The sequence below is a fragment of the Eleutherodactylus coqui genome, chromosome 5, assembly GCF_035609145.1.
Source record: "Eleutherodactylus coqui strain aEleCoq1 chromosome 5, aEleCoq1.hap1, whole genome shotgun sequence".
NCBI lineage: Eukaryota > Metazoa > Chordata > Amphibia > Anura > Eleutherodactylidae > Eleutherodactylus > Eleutherodactylus coqui.
Window position 1 is genome coordinate 1,417,050 of NC_089841.1, and position 18,032 is coordinate 1,435,081.

Consider the following 18,032-nt stretch of genomic DNA (forward strand, 5'->3'; position numbering starts at 1 on the left):
TTTTCGCCCCTTCCTTCCCTCCCTTATTTTCGCCCCTTCCTTCCCTCCCTTACTTTGCCTCTTCCTTCCCTCCTTATTTCGCCCCTTCCTTCCCTCCCTTATTTTCGCCCCTTCCTTCCTCCCTTACTTTCTCCCCTTCCTCCCCTCCCTTATTTTCTCCCCTTCCTTCCCTCCCTTATTTTCTCCCCTTCCTTCCCTCCCTTATTTTCTCCCCTTCCTCCCCTCCCTTATTTTCTCCCCTCCCTTCCCTCCCTTATTTTCTCCCCTTCCTTCCCTCCATTATTTTCTCCCCTTCCTTCCCTCCATTATTTTCTCCCCTTCCTTCCCTCCATTATTTTCTCCCCTTCCTTCCCTCCCTTATTTTCTCCCCTTCCTTCCCTCCCTTATTTTCTCCCCTTCCTTCCCTCCCTTATTTTCTCCCCTTCCTTCCCTCCCTTATTTTCTCCCCTTCCTTCCCTCCCTTATTTTCTCCCCTTCCTTCCCTCCCTTATTTTCTCCCCTTCCTTCCCTCCCTTATTTTCTCCCCTTCCTTCCCTCCCTTATTTCTCCCCTTCCTTCCCTCCCTTATTTTCTCCCCTTCCTTCCCTCCCTTATTTTCTCCCCTTCCTTCCCTCCCTTATTTTCTCCCCTTCCTTCCCTCCCTTATTTTCTCCCCTTCCTTCCCTCCCTTACTTTCTCCCCTTCCTTCCCTTCCTTACTTTCTCCCCTTTTTTCCCTTCCTTACTTTCTCCCCTTCCTTCCCTTCCTTAGTTTCTCCCCTACCTTCCCTTCCTTACTTTCTCCCCTACCTTCCCTTCCTTAGTTTCTCCCCTTCCTTCCCTCGCTTATTTTCGCCCCTTCCTTCCCTCGCTTATTTTCACCCCATCCTTCCCTCGCTTATTTTCGCCCCATCCTTCCCTCGCTTATTTTCGCCCCATCCTTCCCTCGCTTATTTTCGCCCCATCCTTCCCTCCCTTATTTTCTCCCCTTCCTTCCCTCCCTTATTTTCTCCCCTTCCTTCCCTCCCTTATTTTCTCCCCTTCCTTCCCTCCCTTATTTTCTCCCCCTTCCTTCCTCCCCTTATTTTTCTCCCTTCCTTCCTCCCTTATTTTCTCCCCTTCCTTCCCTCCCTTATTTTCGCCCCTTCCTTCCCTCCCTTACTTTCGCCCCTTCCCTTCCCTCCCTTACTTTCTCCCTTCCTTCCCTCCCTTATTTTCGTCCCTTCCTTCCCTCCCTTACTTTCTCCACTTCCTCCCCCCCCCCCTTCCTTCCCTCGCTTATTTTCGCCCCATCCTTCCCTCGCTTATTTTCGCCCCATCCTTCCCTCGCTTATTTTCGCCCCTTCCTTCCCTCCCTTACTTTCGCCTCTTCCTTCCCTCGCTATTTTCGCCCCTTCCTTCCCTCCCTTACTTTAGCCTCTTCCTTCCCTCCCTTATTTTCGCCCCTTCCTTCCCTCCCTTATTTTCACCCCTTCCTTCCCTCCCTTATTTCGCCCCTTCCTTCCCTCGCTTATTTTCGCCCATCCTTCCCTCGCTTATTTTCGCCCCATCCTTCCCTCGCTTATTTTCGCCCCATCCTTCCCTCGCTTATTTTCGCCCCATCCTTCCCTCGCTTATTTCGCCCCATCCTTCCTCCCTTATTTTCGCCCCTTCCTTCCCTCGCTTATTTTCGCCCCTTCCTTCCCTCCCTTACTTCGCCTCTTCCTTCCCCTCCCTTACTTTCGCCCCTTCCTTCCCTCCCTTATTTTCGCCCCTTCCTTCCCTCCTTTTTTTCGCCCCTTCCTTCCCTCCCTTACTTTCGCCCCTTCCTTCCCTCCCTTACTTTCGCCCCTTCCCTCCCTTATTTTCTGCCCTTCCTTCCCTCCCTTCCCTCCCTTATTTTCTCCCCCTTCCTTCCCTCCCTTATTTTCTCCCCTACCTTCCCTTCCTTACTTTCTCCCCTACCTTCCCTTCCTTACTTTCTCCCCTACCTTCCCTTCCTTACTTTCTCCCCTACCTTCCCTTCCTTAGTTTCTCCCCTTCCTTCCCTCGCTTATTTTCGCCCCTTCCTTCCCTCCCTTAGTATCGCCCCATCCTTCCCTCCCTTAGTTTCGCCCCATCCTTCCCTCCCTTATTTTCGCCCCATCCTTCCCTCCCTTATTTCGCCCCTTCCTTCCCTCCCTTACTTTCGCCCCTTCCTTCCCTCCCTTACTTTCGCCCCTTCCTTCCCTCCTCTCCCCCCTACCCTCTCCCCCCTACCCTCTCCCCCCTACCCTCTCCCCCCTACCCCTCTCCCCCCTACCCTCTCCCCCCTACCCTCTCCCCCCTACCCTCTCCCCCCTACCCTCTCCCCCCTACCCTCTCCCCCCTACCCTCTCCCCCCTACCCTCTCCCCCCTACCCTCTCCCCCCTACCCTCTCCCCCCCACCCTCTCCCCCCCACCCTCTCCCCCCCTACCCCTCTCCCCCCCTACCCTCTCCCCCCCTACCCTCTCCCCCCCTACCCTCTCCCCCCCCTACCCTCTCCCCCCCTCACCTCTCCCCCCCTACCCTCTCCCTCACCCTCCCCCCCTACCCTCTCCCCCCAACCTCTCCCTCCCTACCCTCTCCCTCGCCCCCCCCTCTCCCCCCCCCCTCGCCCCCTACCTTCTCCCTCCCCTCTCCCCCCTCCTTCCCCCTCCCTCTCCTTCCCCCTCCCTCTCCTGCCCCCTCCCTCTCCTGCCCCCCCTCCCTCTCCTGCCCCCCCTCCCTCTCCTTCCCCCTCCCTCTCCTCCCCCTCCCTCTCCTGCCCCCCCTCCCTCTCCTGCCCCCCCTCCCTCTCCTTCCCCCTCCCTCTCCTGCCCCCCTCCTCTCCTGCCCCCCCTCCCTCTCCTGCCCCCCCTCCTCTCCTGCCCCCCCTCCCTCTCCTGCCCCTCCTCTCCTGCCCCTCCCTCTCCTGCCCCTCCTCTCCTGCCCCCCCTCTCCCCCCTCCCTCTCCTGCCCTCCCTCCCTCTCCTGCCCTCCCTCCCTCTCCTGCCCCCCCTCCTCTACCCCTCCCTCTACCCCTCCCTCTACCCCTCCCTCCCTTCCCCTCCCACTCCAACCCACCTCACCATCCCTCCCTCAACCCCTCCCTCTACCCCTCCCACTACCCCACCCCTAACCCCACCCTCACCCCCACCCACCCCACCCTCAACCCCACCCACACCATCCCTCCCCTTCCCTCCCCAACCCCACCCACTCCTCCCTCCCACTACCCCCCACCCACACCCCCACCCAACCCCCACCCACTACCCCACCCTCACCCCCCACTACCCCACCACAACCCCACCCACACCAACCCTCCCACTACCTCACCCACTCCAACCCTCCCTCTACCCCCTCCCTCACCTTCCCCTCCCTCACCCCCACCCTCTCCCTCCCCCCACTACCCCACCCTCACCCCCTCCCTCACCCCCTCCCTCCCACAATCTCCACCCCACCCTCAATCTCCACCCCACCCTCTCCCCACCCCTCCCCTCCCACACCCCTCCCCTCCCTCCACCCCTCCCTCTCCCTCCACCCCTCCCTCTCCCACCACCCCTCCCTCTCCCTCCACCCCTCCCTCTCCCTCCACCCCTCCCTCTCCCTCCACCCCTCCCTCTCCCTCCACCCCTCCCTCTCCCTCCACCCCCCCTCTCCTCCACCCCTCCTCTCCTTCCCTCCTCTACCTCTCCCTCTACCCCTCCCTCTCCTTCCCTCCCTCTACCCCTCCCTCTCCCCCTCCCTCTCCTTCCCTCCCCTCCCTCTCCCCCTCCCTCTCCTTCCACCCCTCCCTCTCCTTCCACCCCTCCCTCTCCATCCACCCCTCCCTCTCCTTCCACCCCTCCCTCTCCTTCCACCCCTCCCTCTCCTTCCCTCCCTCTACCTCTCCTTCCCTCCCTCTACCCCTCCCTCTCCCCTCCCTCTCCTTCCTCCCCCTCCCTCTCCTTCCCCTCCCCTCCCCCTCCCTCTCCCCCTCCCCCTCCCTCTCCCCCTCCCTCTCCTTCCCCCCCTCTCCCCCTCCCTCTCCTTCCCCCCTCCCTCTCCCCCTCCCTCTCCTTCCTCTCTCTACCCCTCCCTCTCCTTCCCCCTCTCTCTACCCCTCCCTCTCCCCTCCCTCTCCTTCCCTCTCCCTCCACCCCTCCCTCTCCCTCCACCCTCCCTCTCCCTCCACCCCTCCCTCTCCCTCCACCCCTCCCTCTCCCTCCACCCCTCCCTCTCCCTCCACCCCTCCCTCACCCCTCCACCCCCTCCCCCTTTCTCCCTCCCCCTTTCTCCCTCCCCCCTTCTCTCCCTCCCCCTTTCTCCCCTCCCCCCTTTCTCCCTCCCCCCTTTCTCCCTCCCCCCTTTCTCCCTCCCCCCCTTTCTCCCTCCCCCCTTTCTCCCTCCCCCCTTTCTCCTCCCCCCTTTTCTCCCTCCCCCCTTTCTCCCTCCCCCCTTTCTCCCTCCCCCCTTTCTCCCTCCCCCCTTTCTCCTCCCCCCTTTCTCCTCCCCCCTTTCTCCCTCCCCCCTTTCTCCCTCCCCCCCCCTTTCTCCTCCCCCCTTTCTCCCTCCCCCCTTTCTCCCTCCCCCCCTTTCTCCTCCCCCCTTTCTCCCTCCCCCCTTTCTCCCTCCCCCTTTCTCCCTCCCCCCTTTCTCCCTCCCCCCTTTCTCCCTCCCCCCTTTCTCCCTCCCCCCTTTCTCCCTCCCCCCTTTCTCCCTCCCCCCTTTCTCCCTCCCCCCTTTCTCCCTCCCCCCTTTCTCCCTCCCCCCTTTCTCCCTCCCCCTTTCTCCCTCCCCCCTTTCTCCCTCCCCCCTTTCTCCCTCCCCCCTTTCTCCCTCCCCCCTTTCTCCCTCCCCCCTTTCTCCCTCCCCCTTTCTCCCTCCCCCCTTTCTCCCTCCCCCCTTTCTCCCTCCCCCCTTTCCTCCCTCCCCCCTTTCTCCCTCCCCCCTTTCTCCCTCCCCCCTTTCTCCCTCCCCCCTTTCTCCCTCCCCCTTTCTCCCTCCCCCCTTTCTCCCTCCCCCCTTTCTCCCTCCCCCCTTTCTCCCTCCCCCCTTTCTCCCCCCCCTTTCTCCCTCCCCCCTTTCTCCCCTCCCCCCTTTCTCCCTCCCCCCTTCTCCCTCCCCCCTTTCTCCCTCCCCCCTTTCTCCCTCCCCCCTTTCTCCCTCCCCCCTTTCTCCCTCCCCCCTTTCTCCCTCCCCCCTTTCTCCCTCCCCCCTTTCTCCCTCCCCCCTTTCTCCCTCCCCCCTTTCTCCCTCCCCCCTTTCTCCCTCCCCCCTTTCTCCCTCCCCCCTTTCTCCTCCCCCCTTTCTCCCTCCCCCCTTTCTCCCTCCCCCCTTTCTCCCTCCCCCTTCTCCTCCCCCCTTTCTCCCTCCCCCCTTTCCCCTCCCCCCTTTCCCCCTCCCCCCTTTCCCCCTCCCCCCTTTCCCCCTCCCCCCTTTCCCCCTCCCCCCTTTCCCCCCTCCCCCCCTTTCCCCCTCCCCCCTTTCCCCCTCCCCCCTTTCCCCCTCCCCCCTTTCCCCCTCCCCCCCTTTCCCCCTCCCCCCTTTCCCCCTCCCCCCTTTCCCCCTCCCCCCTTTCCCCCCTCCCCCCCTTTCCCCCTCCCCCCCTCTCTCCTTTTCCTTCCCTAGGGGCCCCGTCCTCTATGTACTCTCCCTCCCCTGCTTCTGCTGGTCCATCCTTTCTGCGTCCTCCTCGCCTGGGGCCTCATCTTCAGTGCCCCCCCTCCTCCCTCCTTCTTGGGACCCCATCCTCCCAATCCCACACCCCTGTGTGGCCTCATTCTTTATGCTCACTGCCACTCTTCATGGTTCTGTCCTCCATGGGGGTCCCCATTGTCTATAATCTCCAGTTGTCCCTTGCTTGAACCACGCACCCCATAGTTCAGCCAGCATTGTAGTAACGCATTTCGCTCTGTTTCCTTATAGATTCTGGCGAGTCGATGGCCGGAATATCTCAGCACGCCAAGACCAGCAACTTACCTGAATTTGGTGACTCCGTTAGCACCGCCTCCAAAGCCCTGTGCGGTCTGACGGAGGCTGCGGCTCAGGTATGTGGTGGGACCCTCATTGTGTTTACTGTGCAGTGGGGGGTGAGGACCCTCTACTGTGCGGGGGTCCAGGCCCTCTTCTCTCAGGGGCCTCCCTGCTTGCAGTATATACTGGTCGGAAACTTGCATGTATACTGTCTTTACCTCCTCAGGCCGCCTATCTCGTCGGAGTGTCGGACCCCAGCAGCCGCGCCGGTCAGCAGGGCCTGGTGGACCCCCACGCAGTTTGCTCGCGCCAACCAGGCTATCCAGATGGCGTGTCAGAACCTGGGAGACCCGGCCTGCACACAGTCACAGGTAGAAGGGTGGTGAGGGGGCATTGTGTGCCCGCTGGCATGCTGCCCTCATCATGTCTTCTCCTTCCATAGGTGCTGTCAGCTGCCCACCATAGTGGCCAAACACACATCTGCCCTGTGCAACGCCTGCCGCCTGGCATCCACTCACACCTCTAACCCCGTGGCCAAGAGGCAGTTTGTCCAGTCAGCCAAGGAGGTGGCAAATAGCACTGCCAACTTGGTGAAAACCATCAAGGTACAGCCGCCTCTAGGTGGCGCCGAGCATGTGGTTTTGCCCTACGTGGGCATGTCCTGACGAGAAGACCCATTGTTCTGTTTTCTCTTCAGGCACTGGACGGAGCCTTCAATGATGAGAACCGAGTGAAGTGCCGAGATGCCACTGTGCCGCTGATCCAAGCCGTGGAGAACCTCACTGCCTTCGCCTCCAATCCCGAGTTTGCCAGTGTCCCAGCGCAGATCTCCCCGGAGGTCAGGATATGGCCGCTCAGGAGCGCCCTTTACATATCCCCCTCATCTGTTACCTCATGTTGGACGTCTTTACTGTTTCAGGGTCTCAGCGCCATGGAGCCCATCGTCAGCTCCGCCAAGACCATGCTGGAGAGCTCCTCTGGCCTCATCCAGACTGCGCGTTCTCTGGCTGCCAACCCCAAGGATCCTCCGCAGTGGTCAGTGCTGGCCGGCCACTCCCGCACCGTGTCCGATTCCATCAAGAAGCTCATTACGAATATGAGGTGAGACGGGCGTGGGAGGAGCTTGTTATGGCAGGCTGCAAGGGGAGGAGCTTGTTATGGCAGGCTGGGCTAGTGGAAGATGCTTGATGTGACAGATTGCTGCAGTGGGAGGAACTTGTGTACAGTAGGAGGGGCTTTTCTAGCATTGGCTGCTGCAGTGGGAGGGGCTTAACATTTTTTTGCACAAGCTGCATATTCTGCGTGAGTGGCGGTCCCTCTTATAATGGTGCGTGCGGACTCCTGACCCTCTGTTCTCCTGCAGGGATAAGGCCCCAGGTCAGAGGGAATGTGACCAGGCCATGAGCTCCTGAACCAGGCGGTCCGGGAGCTGGACCAGGCCTCCTTAGAGGCCATTAGTCAACAGCTTACCCCACAAGAGGGAATATCCCAGGAGGTGAGTGTGGGCGGTGTCTGCGGGGTGTGAGCTTGCTTTATACTGCTGCTGCTTTCACTTCTCTTTTCCTTCCAGGCTTTGCACACCCAGATGCAGACGTCCGTGCAGGAGATCAGCAACCTCATAGACCCACTGGCTGCAGCAGCAAGAGCGGACTCGTCGCAGCTGGGACACAAGGTGAGGCGCGGCGTGTCAGTGGAAAGAGTCCGGTGCACCCGTCTTACCTGCCCCTAACATGGGTGTTCCTCCTGGCAGGTGTCTCAGATGGCGCAGTACTTCGAGCCTCTGACTCACGCAGCTATCGGAGCCGCCTCCAAGACCATCAACCCATCAGCAGCAGATGAACCTGCTGGACCAGACCAAGACGTTGGCGGAATCGGCCCTTCAGATGCTCTACACGGCCAAGGAGGCTGGAGGCAACCCCAAGGTGAGAGACGGAGTGGAGGGCGAGGACGCGCCACCTGGGGGTCCCGCACAGCTACTGGAGTCACCCCGCTTGTATTGCAGCTGCGGCCCACACACAGGAAGCTCTGGTTGAAGCGGCTCAGATGATGCATGAAGCCGTGGACGACCTGACGGGGACCCTGAACGAGGCAGCGAGTGCGGCGGGGGCGGTAGGCGGTATGGTGGACTCCATCACTCAGGCCATCAATAAGGTGAGTGTCGTCATGTGCGTCTTGTGCCGCTCACCTATCCTGATGAATGACCTCTGACCTCTGAACACAGCTGGACGAGCAACCTATCGGGGAGCCAGAAGGATCCTTTGTGGACTATCAGACGACCATGGTGAAGACCGCCAAAGCTATTGCTGTGACCGTGCAGGAGATGGTGGGTGACCTGGGTTATCGCTATCACATGGGGCAGGTTACATGTCACCCGGGCGCATCGCTATCACATGAGGGCTAATTACACGTCACTCGGGGTCATCACTGTCTTATGGGCTCAGGTTACATGTCTCCCGGGGTCATTATTATCACATGGGGCAGGTTACATGTCACCCGGGTCATTACTATCACATGGGGGCAGGTCACATGTCACCCGGGTCATTACTATCACATGGGGGGCTGGTTACATGTCACCCGGGTCATTACTATCACATGGGGGCAGGTTACATGTCACCCGTGGTCATCTCTGTCACATGGGGGCTGGTTATATGTCACCCGGGGTCATTGCTATCACATGGGGGCTGGTTACATGTCACCCTGGGTCATCTCTATCACATGGGGGCTGGTTATATGTCACCTGGGGTCATTGCTATCACATGGGGGCTGGTTACATGTCACCCGGGGTCATTGCTATCACATGGGGGCTGGTTACATGTCACCCGGGGTCATCTCTATCACATGGGGGCAGTTTACATGTCATCCGGGTTATCTCTATCACTTGGGGGGCAGATTATATATCACCCGGGTCATTACTATCACATGGGGGCAGGTTACATGTTACCCGGGGTCATCTCTGTCACATGGGGGCTGGTTATGTGTCACCCGGGTCAGCTCTATCACTGGGGGCAGATTATATCACCGGGTCATTACTATCCATGGGGCAGTTACATGTCACCCGGGGTCATCTCTGTCACATGGGGGCTGGTTATGTGTCACCCCGGGTCAGCTCCTTATTCCGGCCTACATGAGGCTGGTTACATGTCACCCCAAGGTTGTCCCTATCACATGGGAGCTGGTTACATGTCACCCGGGGTCATCTCTATCATATGGGGGCAGTTTACATGTCATCCGGGTTATCTCTATCACTTGGGGGCAGATTATATATCACCCGGGTCATTACTATCACATGGGGGCAGTTACATGTTACCCGAGGTCATCTCTGTCACATGGGGGCTGGTTATGTGTCACCCGGGTCAGCTCTATCACTTGGGGGGCAGATTATATATCACCCGGGTCATTACTATCACATGGGGGCAGGTTACATGTTACCCGAGGTCATCTCTGTCACATGGGGGCTGGTTATGTGTCACCCGGGTCAGCTCTATCACTTGGGGGGCAGATTATATATCACCGGGTCATTACTATCACATGGGGGCAGGTTACATGTCACCCGGCTCATCTCTGTCACATGGGGGCTGGTTACACGTCACCCAGCTCATCTCTATCACATGAGGCTGGTTACATGTCACCCAAGGTTGTCCCTATCACATGGGGGCAGGTTACATGCAGATAAAGGGGGTGCAGGTTGAGGAGCACTTGGGGAACAGCGACCACAATATAATCAACTTCCAGCTGTCAATCAATAAGAAGCCTTATCAGGGAGCGACAAACTAACTCAACTTTAGTAAAGCAAAATCTGATCAGCTTAGAACTACTATCGGTAACATTAATTGGGACAACATCCTCAAAAATATCAGTACGGAGGACAAATGGGAGAGTTTAAAAGGATCCTAATCACCTCATGTGAGCAGTTCATTCCCTTTAAAAACAAAAGAAACTCAACTAAAAGGAATCCAATGTGGCTCGAGAAGACGGTAAGAGGGGCAATAAACGAAAAGAAGAAAGCGTTCAAACTACTAAAGCAACAAGGCAGCGAAGAAAGCGCTAAAATCATACAGGGAAAAAAACAAAATATGCAAAGATAAGATCAAAACTGCCAAGGAGGAGGCGGAAAGATGGATCGCCAAAGAGAGCAAAAACAACCCGAAACTATTCTTCAACTATATTAACAGCAAAAGGATTTGCAGGGAGAGCGCTGGCCCTTTAACAAATAATGCAGGGGAAATCATTGATGACGAAGGGAAAGCAAATCTACTAAACAGTTTCTCTCAAGTGTGTTCACCAAAGAAAAGGAAATGCCACACGAGATGCAGGGGAATAAAATGAACGCCTCACAAAATATCTCATACCTAACGCAGGAGGAGGTGCGGAAGTGACTAAAGACAACTAAAATTGATAAATCGCCAGGCCCAGATGGATTACACCCAAGGATACTAAGGGAACTAAGTGACGAGATAGCTAGGCCGCTATACCTAATATTTCTAGACACTATCAAGACCGGAGTAGTACCATTGGATTGGCGCATTGCCAACGTGGTTCCAATTTACAAAAAAGGGAGCAAAAGTGAGCCTGGTAACTACAGGCCAGTAAGTCTCACTTCAGTAACGGGAAAAATCTTCGAGGGGATTCTGAGAGACGCCATCGATGAGTACCTCAAGGAGATTAAGGGAATAACTCCTCACCAGCATGGATTCATGAAGGGTCGCTCATGTCAGACAAATCTGATCAGCTTCTACGATGAAGTAAGCTCTAAGCTGGACCAGGGAGAATCTATTGATCTTGTATATCTGGACTTCTCTAAAGCCTTTGACACCGTGCCACATAACAGGCTGATATATAAAATGAGGCAGCTCGGACTGGGTGAAAACGTGTGTAAGTGGGTAAAAAATTGGCTCAATGATAGAAAGCAGAGGGTGGTAATAAATGGCTCGTACTCTGATTGGACCACAGTCGCTAGCGGGGTGCCACAGGGTTCAGTATTAGGCCCCACTCTGTTCAACATATTTATTAATGACCTGATAGAGGGGCTGCACAGCAAAATATCAGTATTTGCAGATGACACAAAATTATACAATATAATTAATGCAACGGAGGACAATGTGCGGCTACAACGGACCGAGATAAGCCGGGGGCTTGGGAGGGGGGGAATGGCAAATGAAGTTCAATGTTAAAAAATGTAAGACTATGCACATGGGCAGGAGGAACGGATGTCACCAATATTCACTTAATGGGGTACCACTAGGGAAAAGTGATATGGAAAAGGATCTGGGGGTATTAGTGGATAATAGACTAAACTGGAGTAACCAATGCCAGTCAGCCGCTGCAAAGGCAAATAAAGTCTTGGGGTGCAGTAAAAGAGGTATAGGGGCGAGGGACGAGAACATTATCCTCCCACTATATAAGGCACTTGTCAGGCCTCACATGGAATACTGCGTACAGTTCCGGTCACCGGGGCTCAGGAAAGATGTACACAGTGCTGGAGGGGTACAAAGAAGGGCAACTAAACTGATACATGGAATGACGGACTGGAATACCCAGAGAGCACCAAAACTGGGATTATTCACCCCGGAAAACAGACGGCTAAGGGGCGACCAAAATAACTATGTATAAGTACATGAGGGGACGATACAAGGATCTCTGCCAGGATCTGTTTATACCCAGGACTGCGACGGTAACAAGAGGGCATCCGCTACGATTAGAGGAAAGCAGGTTTCATCACCAAAATAGAAGGGGGTTCTTTACTGTAAGAGCAGTTAGACTGTGGAACTCTTCTGCCTGAGGACGTGGTGATGGCAAATCCATAGAGGAGTTTAAAAGGGGACTTGATGTCTTTCTGGAGAGGAAGGACATTACAGGATATAAATCTAGGTTAATTGTTAATCCGGGTATACAGGCAGGTAGGAACTATTAGGGGTTGGTCCAGGGAACAGTCTGATTGCCATTAGGGAGTCGGGAAGGAATTTTTTCCCCAAAAGGGCTAATTGGCTCCTGCCTCTTGGGGTTTTCTGCCTTCCTCTGGATCAACAACACAGTAGGACAACAGGCTGGACTAGATGGACAATGTCTTCATTCAGCCTTACATACTATGTTACTATGTCACTTGGGGTCATCTCTATCACATGGGGGCTGGTTACATGTCACTTGGGGTCATCTCTATGACATGGGGGCAGGTTACATGTCACCCGGGTCATCTCTATGACATGGGGGCAGGTTACATGTCACCCGGGGTCATCTCTATCTCATGTGGGCAGGTTACATGTCACCCCGGGGTCATTAATATTACATGTGGGCAGGTTACATGTTACCCAGGTAATCTCTATGACATACGGTCAGGTTATAAGTCACCCGGGGTCATCTCTATCACATGGGAACAGGTTACATGTCACCCGGGGTCATCTCTATCACATAGGAGCAGGTAACATGTTACCCGGGGTCATCCCTATCACATGGGGGCTGGTTACATGTCACCCGGGGTCATTACTATCACATGGGGACTGGTTACATGTCACCCGGGGTCATTACTATCACATGGGGACTGGTTACATGTCACCCGGGTCATTACTATCACATGGGGGCTGGTTACATGTCACCCTGGTCATTACTATCACATGGGAACAGGTTACATGTCACCCGGGGTCATTACTATCACATGGGGGTAGGTTACACGTCACCCGGGGTCATCACTATCGCATTGGAGGAGGTTACATGTCACCACCACATGTGGGCAAGTTACATGTCACTCGGGGTCATTGCTATCATATGTGGGCAGGTTACACGTCACCCTGGGTTATCGGTATGACCTAGGGGCAAGTTACATGTTACAGGAGGTCATCACTATCTATGGGCACAGGTTACATGTCACCAGGTCATCCCTATCACATGGGGGCACTTTACATGTCACCCAGGTCATCCCTATCACATGGGGGCACTTTACATGTCACCCGGGTTCATCTCTGTCACATGGGGGCATGTTACATGTCACCCCGGGTCATCTCTTTCACATGTGGGCAGGTTACATGTCACCTGGGGTCATCTCTTTCACATGTGGGTAGGTTACATGTCACCCGGGTCATCTCTTTCACATGTGGGCAGGTTACATGTCACCCGGGTCATCTCTTTCACATGTGGGTAGGTTACATGTCACCCAGGTCATCTCTTTCACATGTGGGTAGGTTACATGTCACCCGGGTCATCTCTTTCACATGTGGGCAGGTTACATGTCACCTGGGGTCATCTCTATGACATGTGGGCTGCTTACATGTCACCCGGGTCATCTCTATCACATGGGGGCAGGTTACATGTCACTTGGGTCATTGCTATGACATAGGGGCTGGTTTACACGTCACCCGGGGTCATCCCTATCACATGGGGGCAGGTTACTTGTCACCAGGGTCATCTCTATCACATGGGGCAGGTTACACGTCTCCCGGGATCATCTCTATCTCATGGGGCTAGTAACATGTCACCCGGGTCATCCTATCACATGGGGCAGGTTACATGTCACCCGGGTCATCTCTATCTCATGGGGGCTGGTTACATGTCACCCGGGGTCATCTCACTGCCATAGGGTCAGGTTATAAGTCACCCGGGCTCATCACTATCACATGGGGGCAGGTTAAACATCACCGGGTCATTATGTCTACTCTGCTATTTTATCTGATTTCTATTTTTTCATTTTAAAGGTCACAAAATCACAACAAACCCTGATGAGCTCGGAACCCTCGCCAGCCAGCTCACCACAGACTACAGCCAATTGGCTCATGAGGCCAAACCGGCATCTATGACTGCCGAGAACGAAGAGGTGAGAGTTGGTGATCCAGAGGCCTCTGCAGGTCATCTAACTTGTCATTCCCTACCCTCTGGATCTTACCCCCACAACTCGGGATCTCCCCCCTTGGGCTCTCCTCTCTCTCTCCCCTCCCCCCTTGGGCTCTCTCTCTCTCCCCCCTTGGGCTCTCCTCTCTCTCCCCCCTTGGGCTCTCCGCTCCTCCCCCCTTGGGCTCTCCTCTCTCTCTCCCCCCTCCCCCCTTGGGCTCTCCTCTCTCTCCGCTCCTCCCCCCTTGGGCTCTCCTCTCTCTCTCCGCTCCTCCCCCTTGGGCTCTCCTCTCTCTCTCCGCTCCTCCCCCCTTGGCTCTCCTCTCTCTCTCCGCTCCTCCCCCCTTGGGCTCTCCTCTCTCTCCCCCCTCCTCCCTTGGGCTCTCCCCCCTCCTCCCTTGGGCTCTCCCCCCTCCTCCCTTGGGCTCTCCTCTCTCTTCCCCTCCCCCCTCCTGCCTTGGGCTCTCCTTTCTCTTCCCCCTCCCCCCTTGGGCTCTCCTCTCTCCCCCCCTCCTCCCTTGGCTCTCTCTCTACCCCCCTCCCCCTTGGGCTCTCCTCTCTCTCCCCTCCTCCCCCCTTGGGCTCTCCCCTCCTCCCCCCTTGGGCTCTCCTCTTTCTCTCCCCTCCTCCCCCTTGGGCTCTCCTCTTTCTCTCCCTCCTCCCCCCCTTGGCTCTCCTCTCTCTCTCCCCTCCTCCCCCCTTGGGCTCTCCCTCTCTCTCTCCCTCCTCCCCCCTTGGCTCTCCTCTCTCTCTCCCCTCCTCCCCCCTTGGGCTCTCCTCTCTCTCTCCCCTCCTCCCCCTTGGGCTCTCCTCTCTCTCTCCCCTCATTCCCCCCTTGGGCTCTCCTCTCTCTCTCCCTCCTCCCCCCTTGGCTCTCCTTTCTCTCTCCCCCTCCCCCCTTGGCTCTCCTCTCTCTCTCCCCCCTCCCCCCTTGGGCTCTCTCTTCCCCCCCCCATCCCCCCTTGGCTCTTCTCTCTCTTCCCCCCCATCCCCCCTTGGGCTCTCCTCTCTCTTCCCCCCATCCCCTTGGCTCTCCTCTCTCCCCTCCTCCCCCTTGGGCTCTCCTCTCTCTCCCCTCCTCCCCCTTGGGCTCTCCTCTCTCTCCCCTCCTCCCCTTGGGCTCTCCTCTCTCTCTCCCCTCCTCCCCCCTTGGGCTCTCCTCTCTCTCTCCCCTCCTCCCCCCTTGGGCTCTCCTCTCTCTCCTCCCCTCCTCCCCCCTTGGGCTCTCCTCTCTCTCTCCCCTCCCCCCTTGGGCTCTCCCTCCTCCCCCCCTCCCCCCCCTTGGCTCTCCTTCTCTCTCCCCCCTCCCCCCTTGGGCTCTCCTCTCTCTCTCCCCCATCCCCCCTTGGGCTCTCCTCTCTCTTCCCCCCCATCCCCCTTGGGCTCTCCTCTCTCTTCCCCCCCCCCCATCCCCCCTTGGGCTCTCCTCTCTCTTCCCCCCCCCATCCCCCCTTGGGCTCTCCTCTCTCTTCCCCCCCCATCCCCCCTTGGGCTCTCCTCTCTCTTCCCCCCCCCCCATCCCCCCTTGGGCTCTCCTCTCTCTTCCCCCCCCCCATCCCCCCTTGGGCTCTCCTCTCTCTTCCCCCCCCCATCCCCCCTTGGGCTCTCCTCTCTCTCTCTCCCACCCCCCTTGGGCTCTCCTCTCTCTCTCTCCCACCCCCTTGGGCTCTCCTCTCTCTCTCCCACCCCCCTTGGGCTCTCTCTCTCTCTCCCACCCCCCTTGGGCTCTCCTCTCTCTCTCTCTCTCTCCCACCCCCCTTGGGCTCTCCTCTCTCTCTCTCTCTCTCTCTCTCTCTCTCTCTCTCTCTCTCTCTCTCTCTCTCTCTCTCTCTCTCCTCCACCCCCCTTGGGCTCTCCTCTCTCTCTCTCTCTCTCTCTCTCTCTCCCACCCCCCTTGGGCTCTCCTCTCTCTCTCTCTCCCACCCCCTTGGGCTCCCCCCTCTCCCCCCTCCCCCCTTGGGCTTGGCGGCTTCTCGCGCGCGCTCCCCCTCTTGGCGGCTTCTCGCGCGCGCTCCCCCTCTTGGCGGCTTCTCGCGCGCGCTCCCCCTCTGGCGGCTCCTCGCGCGCGCTCCCCCTCTTGGCGGCTCCTCGCGCGCGCTCCCCCTCTTGGCGGCTCCTCGCGCGCGCTCCCCCTCTTGGCGGCTCCTCGCGCGCGCTCCCCCTCTTGGCGGCTCCTCGCGCGCGCTCCCCCTCTTGGCGGCTCCTCGCGCGCGCTCCCCCTCTTGGCGGCTCCTCGCGCGCGCTCCCCCTCTTGGCGGCTCCTCGCGCGCGCTCCCCCTCTTGGCGGCTCCTCGCGCGCGCTCCCCCTCTTGGCGGCTCCTCGCGCGCACTCCCCCTCTTGGCGGCTCCTCTCTACAAACCCATGCTGGCTCTGGTTAATTACTCCATTCTTATCCAAGTACTTGCATACATGCTGTTTAATAATTTGTTCAGAGATCTTTCCTGGAATAAAAGTCAGGCTCACAGGCCTGTAGTTTCCTGGATCCACCTTCTCCCCTTTTTTTGAAGATAAACAACATTTGCCCTTCTTCAATCTTCTGGGACTTCACCTGTTCTCCAGGAATTTTCAAAGATTATGGCGAGTGGTTCAGCAATCCCCTCATTGGGATCTCTCCCCCCCCCCCCCGCCCCTTCATTGGGATCCCCCCCCCCCGCCCCTTCATTGGGATCCCCCCCCCCGCCCCTTCATTGGGATCCCCCCCCCCGCCCCTTCATTGGGATCCCCCCCCGCCCCTTCATTGGGATCCCCCCCCGCCCCTTCATTGGGATCCCCCCCCCGCCCCTTCATTGGGATCCCCCCCCCCGCCCCTTCATTGGGATCCCCCCCCGCCCCTTCATTGGGATCCCCCCCCCGCCCCTTCATTGGGATCCCCCCCCCTTTATTGGTATCTCGCCCCCCCCCCTTTATTGGTATCTCGCCCTCCCCCCTTTATTGGTATCTCGCCCCTCCCCCCTTTATTGGTATCTCGCCCCTCCCCCCTTTATTGGTATCTCGCCCCTCCCCCCTTTATTGGTATCTCGCCCCTCCCCCCTTTATTGGTATCTCGCCCCTCCCCCCTTCATTGGTATCTCGCCCCTCCCCCCTTCATTGGTATCTCGCCCCTCCCCCCTTCATTGGTATCTCGCCCCTCCCCCCTTCATTGGTATCTCGCCCCCCCCCCCTTCATTGGTATCTCGCCCCCCCCTTCATTGGGACGGCCCCCCCCCTTCATTGGGATCGCCCCCCCCCCTTCATTGGGATCGCCCCCCCCTTCATTGGGATCGCCCCCCCTTCATTGGGATCACCCCCTCCCCCTTCAATGGGATCACCCCCCCTTCATTGGGATCTCCCCCCCCCCTTCATTGGGATCTCTCCCACCCTTCATTGGGATCTCTCCCCACCCTTCATTGGGATTCCCCCCCCCTCATTGGGATCTCCCCCCCCTTCATTGGGATCCCCCCCCCCCCTTCATTGGGATCTCCCCCCCCCTTCATTGGGATCCCCCCCCCCCTTCATTGGGATCCCCCCCCCTTCATTGGGATTCCCCCCCCTTCATTGGGATCCCCCCCTTCATTGGGATCCCCCCCCTTCATTGGGATCCCCCCCCCCCCTTCATTGGGATCCCCCCCCTTCATTGGGATCCCCCCCCCTTCATTGGGATCTCTCCTCCCCCCCTTCATTGGGATCTCTCCTCCCCCCCTTCATTGGGATCTCTCCTCCCCCCCTTCATTGGGATCTCTCCTCCCCCCCTTCATTGGGATCTCGCCCCTCCCCCCTTCATTGGGATCTCGCCCCTCCCCCCTTCATTGGGATCTCGCCCGCCCCCCCTTCATTGGGATCGCCCCCCCTTCATTGGGATCGCCCCCCCTTCATTGGGATCGCCCCCCCTTCATTGTGATCTCCCCCCCCCCCCTTCATTGTGATCTCCCCCCCCCCTTCATTGTGATCTCCCCCCCCCCCTTCATTGTGATCTCCCCCCCCCCTTCATTGTGATCTCCCCCCCCCTTCATTGGGATCTCCCTCCCCCCCCCTTCATTGGGATCTCCCCACCCCCCTTATTGGGATCTCGCCCCTTCCCCCTTTATTGGTATCTCGCCCCTCCCCCCTTCGTTGGGATTCCCTCCCCCCTTCGTTGGGATCTCTCCCCCCCTCCTTATTGGCGTCTCTCCCCCCCCCCCTCCTTATTGGCGTCTCTCCCCCCCCCCCCTCCTTATTGGCGTCTCTCCCCCCCCCCCCTCCTTATTGGCGTCTCTCCCCCACCCCCTTTATTGGCGACTCTCCCCCACCCCCTTTATTGGCGACTCTCCCCCACCCCCTTTATTGGCG

The 18,032-nt window shown here is 58.4% G+C and overlaps 1 protein-coding gene across 1 annotated transcript in view; it reads left to right on the forward strand.

The window, feature by feature from the left end:
• The window catches only part of TLN1 (talin 1), a 35,657-nt gene that overhangs the window by 8,531 nt on the left and 9,094 nt on the right, over positions 1-18,032 (forward strand). Inside the window, 15 exon segments of the mRNA XM_066602133.1 lie at positions 5,864-5,985; positions 6,138-6,200; positions 6,202-6,282; positions 6,354-6,368; positions 6,370-6,516; positions 6,609-6,749; positions 6,831-7,012; positions 7,275-7,309; positions 7,312-7,406; positions 7,482-7,583; positions 7,662-7,733; positions 7,735-7,835; positions 7,915-8,062; positions 8,133-8,238; positions 13,594-13,712. Coding sequence (XP_066458230.1) covers positions 5,864-5,985; positions 6,138-6,200; positions 6,202-6,282; positions 6,354-6,368; positions 6,370-6,516; positions 6,609-6,749; positions 6,831-7,012; positions 7,275-7,309; positions 7,312-7,406; positions 7,482-7,583; positions 7,662-7,733; positions 7,735-7,835; positions 7,915-8,062; positions 8,133-8,238; positions 13,594-13,712 — 1,529 coding nt within the window.